The 12844-nt window shown below is 37.3% G+C and overlaps 1 protein-coding gene across 5 annotated transcripts in view; it reads left to right on the forward strand.

Moving 5' to 3' along the window:
* The window catches only part of SBF2 (SET binding factor 2), a 258173-nt gene that overhangs the window by 48661 nt on the left and 196668 nt on the right, over positions 1-12844 (forward strand). For 3 of the 5 annotated variants that reach the window (XM_027651193.1, XM_027651189.1, XM_027651191.1), the window contains exon 2: positions 212-300. In XM_027651193.1, coding sequence (XP_027506994.1) covers positions 212-300 — 89 coding nt within the window. The remainder of the gene's footprint in view (positions 1-211; positions 301-12844) is intronic. The other 2 variants (XM_027651190.1, XM_027651192.1) reach the window with 1 other exon arrangement.

Raw genomic sequence — 12844 nt, forward strand, 5'->3', positions numbered from 1 at the left:
CTTCGTTTCATGTAGTGACTCCTCGTGTTACTGATGGAGAACCTTAAGACTGTGTTTATTATGTGACATGCAAGACATATTTGAGGATCCTGTTCTGCCTCTTGTGGTGAAAAATTTCCTAACATTGAGTATATTCTAAAAATTTTCTTAAATGTATGGGTGATTTAAATTCCACCAGTTTGCCTTTAAGTAATAGAATTTTATCTTTCAGCAGGACCAACAGAAGGTTTGGGGAAAATAATACAACGGTTTCCGCAGAAGGACTGGGAAGACACTCCTTTTCCACAGGGAATAGAGCTGGTAAGTTTGCATTACATTCTGTAATTTTTAGAATTTTCTTTCACATCCAATGGGGAGATACATCTGCCTTCATGTAATGATCTGTCTTATCTTACCCAGCAGGGAATGGGTAGAAATTATGCATGTAGAGGGGATAGGAAATAGCTTTAAGAATAATAGTTTTGGCTAACAGAAGCTAGTTTATTCTGGTCTGTACCACTAAGTAAACATTCTTAGAGTGTGGAAAATGTCTGCTGCAAATTTAGAAACAGCGCATTTAGAAGAAATGTTTGTTTGTGTCAGTAGGTGTATAATTGACTACATTTTTAGGAACATCCCTCAGATGGCAGATGACTTTTCATTGTCATGTTAAAATAATTACAAGTGTGTATTTGTATATTGTAGATTTTAAAAAAATAAAAATAGTTTCCCTTATAAACTGAATTTATTAAAGTGGTCAGTTTTTACCCAGTGTTCTGTCCTTGACAGATGCTGGTAAGAGCTGCTTCCACAAGCAGTACACTGAGCAAGGCTGGCGAGTAGGGATCCATTTTAAATAGACAATTCTCAAGGTGCCACTTCTTTCCCTTCCTTGGTCTCATATTGTGAGATGCAGTGAAAAGATGTATCTTACTTATCTGGATCAAGGATTCACTAAACATCTGGTTCTAAAATTCCTGAAGAGGAATGAAGGACTGTGGCCGTATTCTGCAAATTAGGTTTCTGAGAAGTCAGAGTGAAACTTTCACTGCTGTGACCTTAGTAACTTCTGGGACAGGATGAGCTAGAGAAGGAGATGGCCAGTAGAAAATAAAAGTCTGTACAGTGGGGCAAAATCAGTGGCAGAGGACAAAGACCCTTCACTGAGTTGGTTACACCGATACAGCAAGCAAAGCAAGCCTTTACCAGTACGATCCCCCCCAGCCAGTGCTCAGCTCCCTGGCTGCTCCCCGGCGCAGCAGAGGGGTGTGTTGTTCCCTGTGCTGTGTACATGACTGGGTGCTCGTTTCCTTCAGCGGTGTGGTTTCATTTCTTCACGGCCAAGGCCAAGCCCCGTGTTTCAGGGGGATGTCAGGCAGGAGTTGCCGGGGTGAGCACCACTTCCCACACACGTGAGGGATGGTTACAGCGTTTGCGGTACACTTGCATAACTCTGCATTTGGCAATGCGCTGCTGTGCTGAAACAGGGGAAGCTCCTGCCTTCTCTGAAGTGTTTCTATTACTTTACAACATTATACCACTCTCTATAGCAATTGCTGTTTGCTCTAGCTGGTAATTCTCTACTTAATACATTCCTGGCCAGCATATGCTTGCTGACTGCTGCCTGAGTTCAGATAAGTACACACAGTTGTAGTTCATTAGAAGAGAAATAAACTTGGATACCAAAGCTTAGAGATGTTTTCTTTTTTTAACAACTCTCTTGAGGTCGAATTAGGTGGTTTGATCTTGCCTTAAACAACTGCCAGAGTTTGAGTCATACTAAGATTTATACTGTCACACAAATCTCCCTTACCTATTTCAAAGAAAGCAATGTGTCTGACTTCCAGTGATAATGTGAAATAAATAAGCACAGCTTCTCTTAAAACAGTCAAGCTTAAGGGATATATCTGTACCTTAATATTATCTCCCATTTAATTTTAATTCTAGGATGTTAGCATGACAAGAAACACCTTTCTAAAGGAAGATTTATTTTTTTTTTTGGTGGGACAAAACATTATTTCTGTATCAGTTCTCAAGTGACTCATTAGGCAAAGCCATTAAGATTTTAAACTTTCCAAGTAAAACGAAATTTGATGACTTAAAAGTTAAGGACATTGATTCAGCCAATTGGCAAAATCAGTCAAATTTTGATCTGCTTTCCAAGTGTGGTAATAAAATTTTAGTTAATTAAGATTGAGGAGTTAGAAATATTGCAAAGATCCAAGTACTAAAGCAAATTACTTATGAGAGTCAGATTTTGGCAGGATGTTTTTTTCAAAGTTTTGGATGAGTGTAACATGAATCAATATTAATTCATGGAAAGGAAAGGAAAAAAATCTGCGTTACCATTTTCTGTTTGTCACCTTAAGGGCAGCTTTAATATCATTGAGGGGGTAACAGGCAAACCTTGAGGAAAAAGAAAAGGAAAAAAAGGTAAAAATAGAATAGCTGACAAATGTGTATGAGACTGAAGATAGACATATTTATTAATAGCACTTAGTTCTATGAGTAGTTTGAATCAAAATCCTCTTAAATGTACTTCCTCTCCTTTGAGTGAAGGATCTATATGGAATTAAATGGTTTCTGTTAAATGAGAAAAAAAGCAATGGTTTGTATCTGAAAGACATGTCAAGCTCCCTTCTCTATCTTATGAAGGAAAAATGCCAAAGCTTTTCATGCTTAGCGATAGCACTGAAGGGAGATTTGGTGTTTGAATCTTGTCTTCTGTCAAAGTTAGTTCTCCTGCTGTGAAGATCTTCAGCTGATTATTGGTGATGATTTCAGTGTGCCACACACACAGCTCTATGCAGCTCTTTTTACAAAGTGAATTCTTTGAATTTAGACATTTGGAGGGGTTTATAATTTCCAAATAGTAGAGGTTGAATCAGGTAATTTGTATGGGCATGTAGTGGGTGATACGATCACACATTACAGAATCACAGAACAGCCCAGGTTGGATGAGACCTGAAGTATGATTTGGTCCAGCCTTTCATGGGAAAGGAAGCATAGCTGAGATTATCTGCCACCCTGTCCAGTCTCCTCTTGAATATTTCCAGCAATGGGGGCTCCACTACATCCCCAAATTGTCTAATAGCTGTTTCCTATTCGTGTTGTTAATGGCATTTTATGAAACAAAGTGGGGGGAAATAGTGGAAAAGAGCTATGCACACCCCCACCCCTCATGCTTTAATACTTTGAGGTGGAAGATGCCTGCTTGGACCCCTTGTGATCTCTGTAGCTTCTAGAGATGCTGTTGGTCAAGCTCCAGCCAAAAACTTACAGATGAAAGTCCTCTGAGAGTTTTTTGGAGGGCTCTTCTCTTTCCCCAGCCCTGCGTGCCCCCCACCCTTCTGGGCTTGGATTCGTCTTCAGATTTCTGAGACATAAATTAAGACAGTATAAAGAGTGGAGTTTTGTAGGTAAATTTAAAAGTTCGATAATAAAACCAGTGCAAATAATATTTTTCATTTTGTTGAGCCCAGTTTTGCAAAATGGGCTAGCATGGAAAAAACTGTGCCTACTGGACCTGCCTGTGACTGAGTGAGAAGGGGTCATTTTGGGAACATCTTTTCTAGGAAAGATGAGGACCCAATTTCAACTTTTACTTTTAGCCTTGACTGTATTTGTAGTTTTGGTAATTTGACACAACTATGTAGAGAATTGGACCATTATAATATGTAATTGCAGTTTGAACTCTACTGAAGAATGTTATATTTGGTGTATATGTATTCTGTATTAAAGGATTAAGAATTACTTAAACTGTTTCTATTTTTGTGTGTGCAGCATGATAGCTATGTTCTGATTACAAACACATAAAGTTAGGGAACAAACACATTGTCCAAAATTCGACAGAAATATACTTCATGAAATTTTATTGAAGTCAAATACTTTAATTTGTCTTGTTAAACAAGTTTTGTGTCTTCTGGTTGTCAGCGATAAATGAGCAAAACCATGAGTCCCTGTTGAGGGAACGATACTGTCAGTAGGTCTCGGTCAGTGTGTCTTCTTAGACCTTCTGCTTGTCTGCATCTCCTCAAATGACCTAAAGAGATTGTCCTTAATCTTACACTCTTTGCATTTGCCATTTCTCTAAAGGCTTCACAGCTTTTGGTTTTGTTCTGCTTATAACTGAATTTGATAAGTGAGCCCACCTGCAAATTGCTGCAAAAGGTGCCCGAAGTCTTTTGTAATGGATTATTAATAATTACAGTGATTCCTCAAGTTTCATGGAAGTAAGTTGACTTTGAGGAGTAAAGAGATTTATACTTATTCTTAATAAAGCATTTGGCTCAGAAAAGCATTTTAAGTTGTTGATTTTCAAAAGAATGCATTTAGAATGTAGCAGTCTAATAACTGCCCCTCCTGATATTTTAAATGAACATCTTTGGGTATCCTTCTCCATAGTCTTTTCAAAGAATTTGTTTCAGATACAGCTTAAGTTTAAAAATAACCCTCTAAAGTCAGCTGAGACATATAGAGCAGTTTAAAATTAGGATAATCAAACTTCTTGTTCTTGCTTGTAGAAAGAACGCATGAGAGAGTATGTTGGGTGAATGAGTTAGCTCTACATTTCTGCATATTTTCCATATTTATAATCCAGTTTTTATTCCATTGTATGCCTTTCTAGACATCATAATTAGTTATACATCAAAGAAGGAAGCTTTGGTATGTAATGTTACACTGTAAACTCATTTTTGTCTCAGGGCTAAATTAGCTAAACTGAATGTCATCTGCATTACTCAGTGTTGGGAGGCTAATATTAATGACGCCAATGAAAGTCATACCTAGAAATAGGTACCATGTCTGAAGTTTAAACTAGATAAAATGTGTTTGTGCACTTTGTGAGTAGTAGGGAAGAAAATTTCCCGCTGCATCCGGTGGTGGTAGTAGTAGTAGTGTCATGAATTAGTAATTTACATTTAAAGTGCGTGCAAGTATGGAAGTTAACATACATTTCTAGACAAGCTAATCACTTATCCAAATAATTACTTAAATTAGAAAATGTAATTTCTAAAAATGGCTATTTAATACACCCATTTGAAGACAGCTTACCTGTGTTTTGATGCTAAGAGAAGTGCTTCTGAAGAAAGAAAGGCTGCCTGTTGTCCCTTTGAGATCTGGTAGGATGCCTACTTCCTCCTAGAGGAGGAGGAGTTGGTGCTGTTGGAATCAGCTTATTACTCTTTTGTGTAGAGCCTTTGCTGCAGAGCTTAGTGTTTCTGCACCTTTGAGTAGCTTCACGTATGAACTCTTAAATTGATGTGAAGAATGTCTTTTATGGAAAAATGGACTCAACTTTCAAGTTCTAACTAACCCGAGGTATGAAAAAACCTCGAGGTATGAAAAAGGAGTGGTATTTATATATTTTCAAAGTATGTTTGTATTTTGATTTACCTTAGTCAGTCTTGTACAGATATCCCCCTTCATTCTGACATACATAAATTATGAGTGAGAGCTATATCTCTGAGACCTTAACTGATATTCACTCCTGCTAAAGCTTCACAGTTGGGCTGGGGAGAAGAAAGGTATCAAAAATCCCCCACCAAACCCCAGCTTGTTGTCTTCAGGCTTGCAGTCAATTGAAGACATTTAAAAGTAGGCCAGAATTTAAAGTAGAAAAGTTTTAAAGAACTTCTGAACTTGGGAGATTCCCAATGCAGAGTCTCTGGAAATCATTACACATGCAGTCAAAATCAATACTTTTAAAATTCAAGTGCTAATCACTTAGTGCTGTTTTTGTTTTGCCACTTTGGTATAAGGCATCTTTTCTGAGAAAAAAATCTGATGCTTGAACATTTTACTACTTATTTTAAGTAAGACATGAGAGACAAACTGGGTTGCAGATTAGACAGTTAAGGCCTGAAGTGATTAAAGTTTTAAGGGAGTTAATCTTTAAATGCTTCAGTCTTAGCTAGCTGATCTGTAAGCCAATTTTCCTGCAACATTAATGCTTTTAAGGACCTGAATAAAGAGTTGTCTACAGCATACATTTAACCTTCAGTGCACTAGGTCAGCTGCAGAGATTTTGAATTTATTGGGGTTTTTTCCCCCCTCTTTCCCCTCAAACTTTTTTACCTCTCAAGAGTCATTACGTATGTAATTCTTTAATGAACAACTGCATGGCAGAGCTCAGTGTAGCACTTATAAGTGCATTTTGTTGTTTTAATTCTCATTCTGTTACAGTGCAGGTGCTTTCAGCATTAGTAGAAAACAGATAATAGCAAAAATACAGTGGTTTTTTCTTTTATCAGAGTGTTTCTGGACTCAGCTTGTATTTCTTAAACTTGTCTGTACTTGCCTCCACTAGAAATCCTGAAGCATCATAAATGTGATGTATTGTACAGTAATGTTTCTGCTGTGCTGTAAAACAGTTATATTCTGGTTTTAGAATCCCACTGCTTTTACTGAACGGATGTTAGCTTCTGGATTTTGTAGACTAGTGGGATAAAATAATTTGATATTGATATCTAAGGACTCCCAAGTAGCCCTTGCTTAGCCAAACTTCATTGTACTTAAGTGCTGTGACAGGGTGCAATTAATATGTTTTGTCAATTCTTTTTTGTTTTGTTTTGAGTTGGGAAAAAAAACCCAGAGCACTTTGTATTACAGTCAACGTTTTTAGTAAAAATGATGAAATATTGCAGTGACACCTGTTTGGAATTTCAGCACTCTGATCTTTCCATGGAGTATATTGAAGTGTAACCTTTTTTTGCAATTAGCAAGGTGTTTTAAGATACATTGCCCCCCCATTTTCAGTTAAATTATTTTCAGATCTTCTGGAGGAGAAAGCCATTTTTATAAGCTTTCTTAAGAAGTGCAGATGTTTTTAGAATCATAGAATGGTTTGGGTTGGTTTTCTTCAATCTTTGTAGCTGTCATCTCCACAAATAATACTTGACTGCATAAGGTGGTCTTGTCCACCTAAGCTTTGCATTTGATTCAGTATCTTTATTACCTCTCCTTAATTTTTCTCATCTTCTTTAAAAATTAAAGGAAAGACTACAGCGTGGACTTCTCTGTAAGTCTCTGGTTGTGGTTTTTTTGCATAACAGTCAGCAAAGGAGATTCTGAGACCCTTGGTTAACCTGAGTTAAAGTGGTGTTGTATGAAACAAAACTCTGTGTGTATCTTGGTATTTCCACCTCATAACTAATAGACTTGTCTGTGAGAAGTGTCCTGGAGACCCTGCTTTTTCTAAACGTTAAGAAATTTTGAGTATTGAATGTTTTTTGATGTTCCTTGTTAAAAAAAAAACAAACACCTGCTTCGTATGTAATGAGGGACATGATGGAGGTACTCACTGAAGGTAGTGGTGCAAATGCAGTTGTGCTTCATTTAAATAGTGTTACCTTGATGGGTCTGTATCAGTATCATCATTCTTCCTCTTTGAGTTCCCTCTCCTGCAGGTATTTGAGAGTGATCTGTAGTTCTTCCCCTCCACAGTCCTGTGTGCCTCTGTCCAGCCAGTCCGGGTTTCTCACTCAGGTGTGGTGATTTTCTCTCACTCTGTGCTTTGCTGAGATTTGAGTCTGCAGGATTACTGAACGTTCTTTATGCTCTTAAGTTTCTCAGGCTACAAGACTAGACTGTATAATACCCTTGGAATATATGGTTTTGTGGCTAATATGTTTCTGTAGGAATTTTTTCCCTATCAGTTTGTCTTGTTATCTCTATGTACTCAGTGTGAACATGTAAACATTTTTGAATATTTTACATGCTTATTGAGAGGAGCTAAGAAATTCTCTTGACTAAAAAGGGAGGGCACCATATGTGTCAAACACACGATATGAAAATGGGCTATATCTCCAGAAACTGAAAGTGAAGAGCAGAAATCCTATTGTATTATATATGAGAAGAAAAATTATAGGAAAAAATGATGGTTTTAATTATTTTCAGCTTCATGTGTAACCTTTTTGTGGATGTGCTTTGTCTTTTTCCAAAAATATTTGTTTATACTTAAAAGTTAACTGGATGAGTGCAATATATGACAGTATAGTGACACACTTTTGAACAGCTGAACATCCTCCTTAACATCAGAGGAGGTTCTTTAGCCTAAGTGACCTATTCCACTTTGGACTAATCATCAGTGAAAATTATTTCAGAATAATTCTGTGTGAAGACAAATCATATAAGTTTGGAATGCAAGCAGCATTTGTCCGGAAAAACACAAACCAATGTACGCCTTTAAGTCAGGTAAAAGTACTTTAAGTGCTGCACCTTCTGAATTTACAGCACTGTTTTTATGTTGACCCAAACGCACAGAGATTAATTGAGCCGTATTTTTGTGCACTACAACATCTAGACCTGCTGTTGTACAACACTTCTGTTTTCCAATTGTTCCTTGTGCCAGGTGCAGTTGACTGTACCTGTCCAAGTTAGTCGTGTACAGGTGCCAGCACTTCTCCATCCGTGATGTCTCCACAAGCAAGAGTGTTGTGCATCTTGAGCTAAGCGTGAATCAAGGCAGTTAAGCTTTTGAAAAGAAGGTAAGCACTACTCTGAGATGGCCAGGAGTTAGACATGAGAAGACTTCAGGTAAATAAAATGAAGAGAATAAACTGTTCTCCTTGTCCTAGAGTGAGTGATGGTGAATGGATTCGCTAGCAAAGATTTGGTGTAAACAGGAAGAAACATTTAAACAGATGGAGCCCATGCTACTTAGAATGAAAATTTTGAGCAAATTTTGTTTTTAATGATAGATACCTAGGAGGAATGACCTGTGTGAGGCTAATAGAATGGGATGGAAAGGGATAATCTCCTGAGGTTCTTTTTAGATTTGCTCTCTGTGTGCCTGCTTGTTTGCTTCTCTGCAGAGAGGGACCCTGTAACTCATTGGGAAGGTACCAAACTGAGACATCAGAATGGTGATGAATGAAGAAATCTCTGTGGGTTGCCGTGAAAGATGAGACCTGGTCTTTAGATGGGCTTGTCAGGTGTTTATCCTTGCTGTTAACTCCAGCAAGCTTTATGTCACTGTTGGATCAGGTCCCTGTAACTACCAGAGAGGAGAAGAGAAAACTGGACAAATGTAACAATCCAGCAAAGCACTGAAGTACCTCAGAACCAGTTAGCAGTTTGTTGTTTAAAATTCTTATGTTTTGTTTCAGCTCATTATTACAGATTATCTGTCAGCTTTCTCCAAGAAGTTGGAACTTCTTTTACGCTTGAAGTGCTGTAATTTAGACAATTTTTGGACTGACGCTTCTGGGGTTTTTTTGTTTGGTTGGTTTGGTTTTTCCCTGTGTTTGTGCAGGGAGCTGAGAATTTGTGTGAGTTTGGAGAGAGCCAGAAAGCAAGACTGTTGTGTATTGAGTTTATAACTATATATCCAGTTGTCACAAAGCAATCCTTTCTTGGGTTGTGTGAAGGAGCAGAAAGGCAGATAATGTGCATCTAATCAAACACAGTCTATTGGGCTGAATACAAGATTGTGAAACTTGAACTGGGTCGTCGAATGTGTTCTGGGAATCCAGAAGTAATTTATCTGTGAAGTTGATTCCTGTGACTGTAAATCAGTTTGGAATGTTTTCTAATAGCTCAAGAAAACAGACTAATGGAAAATAATGGTTGTTTTACGTTTTTTCTGAACGAATTTGCTAATGGTTTGTGTTTTGTTAAAGCCAACACTTTTCATGCTAAGAATTTCTAATAGTACTTGTAAGTGATTAAATTCCCCCAGCCCCCCAATTTGATTGACCTTGTAATTTGTACTCTTCATGTAAACTTTGTAGCATTTTGATGCAGGTTTCTTCTGCTGGCTTAAATCATCTCAGTGGTTTTAAAGCTTGACTTGTTAAACTTGAAAACTTCTTTGAAGCCTTTATACAGTTTAAGTCCTTATTCATAATAGTTTATAAAAGGTGTACCCTAGTTGTGTGCATCAAAGCAAAAAAGAACATTAATAAATCTTATGATGATCCCTCACAATTTTGCCTATTCTGTGTGCTCATTTTATCATTGTATTATCCAGTTAGAAACCAAGCAGAAACATCAGTGCAAAGACTTTTTGCTGTTTCCAGTTCATATAATTCCTGATTCCAGGACTCTGCACAGGGCAGAGTGGCTGTGTGCTCTGAGCATACACCTGGCACAACACCTACACAGGCTGGGGGAGAAAGCAGCTGATTCCAGTGGTTCAGTGTCTGACTGGGACCGAGCCTTTTAGAATCCTTGGGAGAGGACTTGGAGGATTACTACCAATTTTTTTTTTCCAAAGTAGCATGTTGGCCTCCAGCACCATCGCTAACTGGAGTCTCAAAAGGAGCTCAATTTATTAATCCTGAGGTTGGGATGTTGGTTTCTTTGTTTATAAAACAAAGACTAGTTAATATTGTTTCAGTACCGCATGTTGGTGCTCTTTTCACTAATTGCATGGAATTGGAAAAACCACTTTCAGATCTTTCAGTTTTTCTTGTACAGCATTTTTAGGCTCTTGTCTATTTCCCAGTAACATATAACAAATGGTTTTCTTTTGTACAAAACCTGGGATTTGTAGATGGAAAAAGGAGAAGTTTATGAATGAACTTACAGGTTAGAAGATATATAATGGAGCTAGGCTATTTAGATGGCCCTCTTCCTCCTGTATTATTCTTTAATAATGTGGTGTTTCATAATTTCATAATTATAGTTCTGGTCCTGATTTCTATATGGATTTGGCAAAAACTACAAGAATTTTACTGAAGAAACCTGTTTTTAAGTAAAAGTCAAGAAATAGTAATTTGCTATATATTTGTTATAATAGGTGTTTGCTTTATGGTCATAATAATGTCAAAAAGTAAAGAAGTAATGTACCTGTATGTATTAAGAGGAAGAAGAAAAATATAAGTATATCTGGATCTGTTTTGTAATTGCTTATTTTAGGGCTAGTCACCATTGAAACTTTTTGTCTTTGAAGCTCTCCTGAGTGGGGATCTGCCATAAACATGGCTTCTTTTAATGAATTCCAAGTGTGGAACCAGGACTGTGGAATCAGTAGTTTTGCCAGCAGTTTACCTGGACTGGTCCTAACAAAATATTTTCTTCTTTCTCTGTCTTTGTTCCTCTGTGAATGTCAGAAATAAACTGATGCAGGCCAAGACCTTTAGACGTGGCAGATTTCTGAGATGAGAGTGTTAATGGTGCAGCTGATCCATGAAGTGTAAAAATTTTATTTAATGTTGCTAAGAGAGACCTCTCCTGGGGATGTTTGGTTGCAGTGCCTTTATGTTTTTCAAGGACGTACTGTCAAGGGATCACTTGAACAGGTGCTTTTATTTAGCTGTCATGGATACCAGGATAAACTAAAAAGGATTTTTATTATTTTATCAGTAATAGAGTAGTACATTAAGCATTTGAACAGGCTTCTAGTATGAGTCTCTAAAGCTCCAGCTTGCAGATTTGGAGATGAGGCAGTTCAGGCTTCAGTTGTGGATAATGCTACTTGTATGAGGATCCTTTTACAGTTTGTAGTTCTTGCTCAGCCTGCAACTCATTAAATCCAGGCTGCAGAGGGAACACGGGCAAAGAGGGAGAACCCTGACACCCAAGTCTTCCTTTGAATGGCGTTTGGAACTTGTTCTCAAGAGATTCCCTGACCAGACAGCACAAGTCTTGCAGCCTTTGAAATGTCACCTGCTCTCTGTACGTTTCCCAAGCATAAAGCAAATTCCCTCACCTCCCTCCATCATTTTTAGATTTATGTATCTAACTAAGGTATCCAAATTACTTGCTCATCTTTCCCTTGCACTCTCTGGTTCCTTAACCTTGATGAGAGATAATCTTTTATTTATGTCACCGAAAGGAGATTGGAAGAGGAGATCACGCTCAGATGCTGAAAGGTATCAGTTATCCTCAAGTAAAAAATGTCTTTATTCTTTTTTTTGTTGAAAGTATATATTCTGATTTGAATCTCTGCCAAGTTACTTGAACTAAAGCAACTGGTATCTATATTAAATTAAGAATAAAGAAATTTTAATGTGATAAATAGTGGGTAGTCACACTCCCCACCTCAAAATAAAATTATATGCTGTATTATGGTGCTGCTAGTATTCCTGTTGTCAATCTGCCATAAATTGTGAGGAATTTAATATAAGAGCTGGCTTTAACTTTCTGGTCATGTCTCACTACACCCCATCCCCCCCTCCCCTGGTCTCTGTGCCTTCAGAACTCACAGTTTTAGCTCATTGTCTAAATAAAGGCAGTTCAATACAAATCCATTCTAGAGGGTCTGTAAAATAAACTGGTGGGACAAGTTCAGATTATGTAATTAGTTTTTATAGATTGATGCAGTATTATAATCAACCAGATAAGTTTTTAGTAATAAAATGCACAGTGCAATTGTGATTTTGGTGCTTTATCTTAGGCTCACCTGTGAGCTAGGAGTAGAGGGAGCATTATTCTAAAAAAATATAAATAAATTCAAAATTTTGATCCAAGAGAGAATATCTGTTTTTGTAGTTTACTGAAAAATCTGTGGTATAATTTAGTATTTTAAAATCAAGCAATATTCCCCTTCTGTATGTGGCATATACAAAATCAACCTCACTTCATTTTTTTAACTGTATTGTTTCCTTTTTGACATGTGTTATAGCATGTGGACAAGAGAGATGTTCATTAAAATCATGGCTTATAAGCTTAGAATGAAGAATGAATTAGATTTAATGTCAAAATAGTGGGATAAGAAGTGAGTACTAAAGTTACAGCGTGCATTCGTGACCTCAATGTTTTTAACATTCTTTGAATACCAGATTTGTCTAGTTCTCGGCATCACCTCATGATTATTTGCTATAACTGCATACCAGAAAAGCTTATTTCACAAGGATTTTCCTGCATTCTGGCCCAGTAATATACTTGTGGAGACTTGTTGGCATTTGCAATTTCGAAGATT

The sequence above is a fragment of the Corapipo altera genome, unplaced genomic scaffold, assembly GCF_003945725.1.
Source record: "Corapipo altera isolate COAL_440 unplaced genomic scaffold, ASM394572v1 78, whole genome shotgun sequence".
Taxonomy (NCBI): Eukaryota; Metazoa; Chordata; class Aves; order Passeriformes; family Pipridae; genus Corapipo; species Corapipo altera.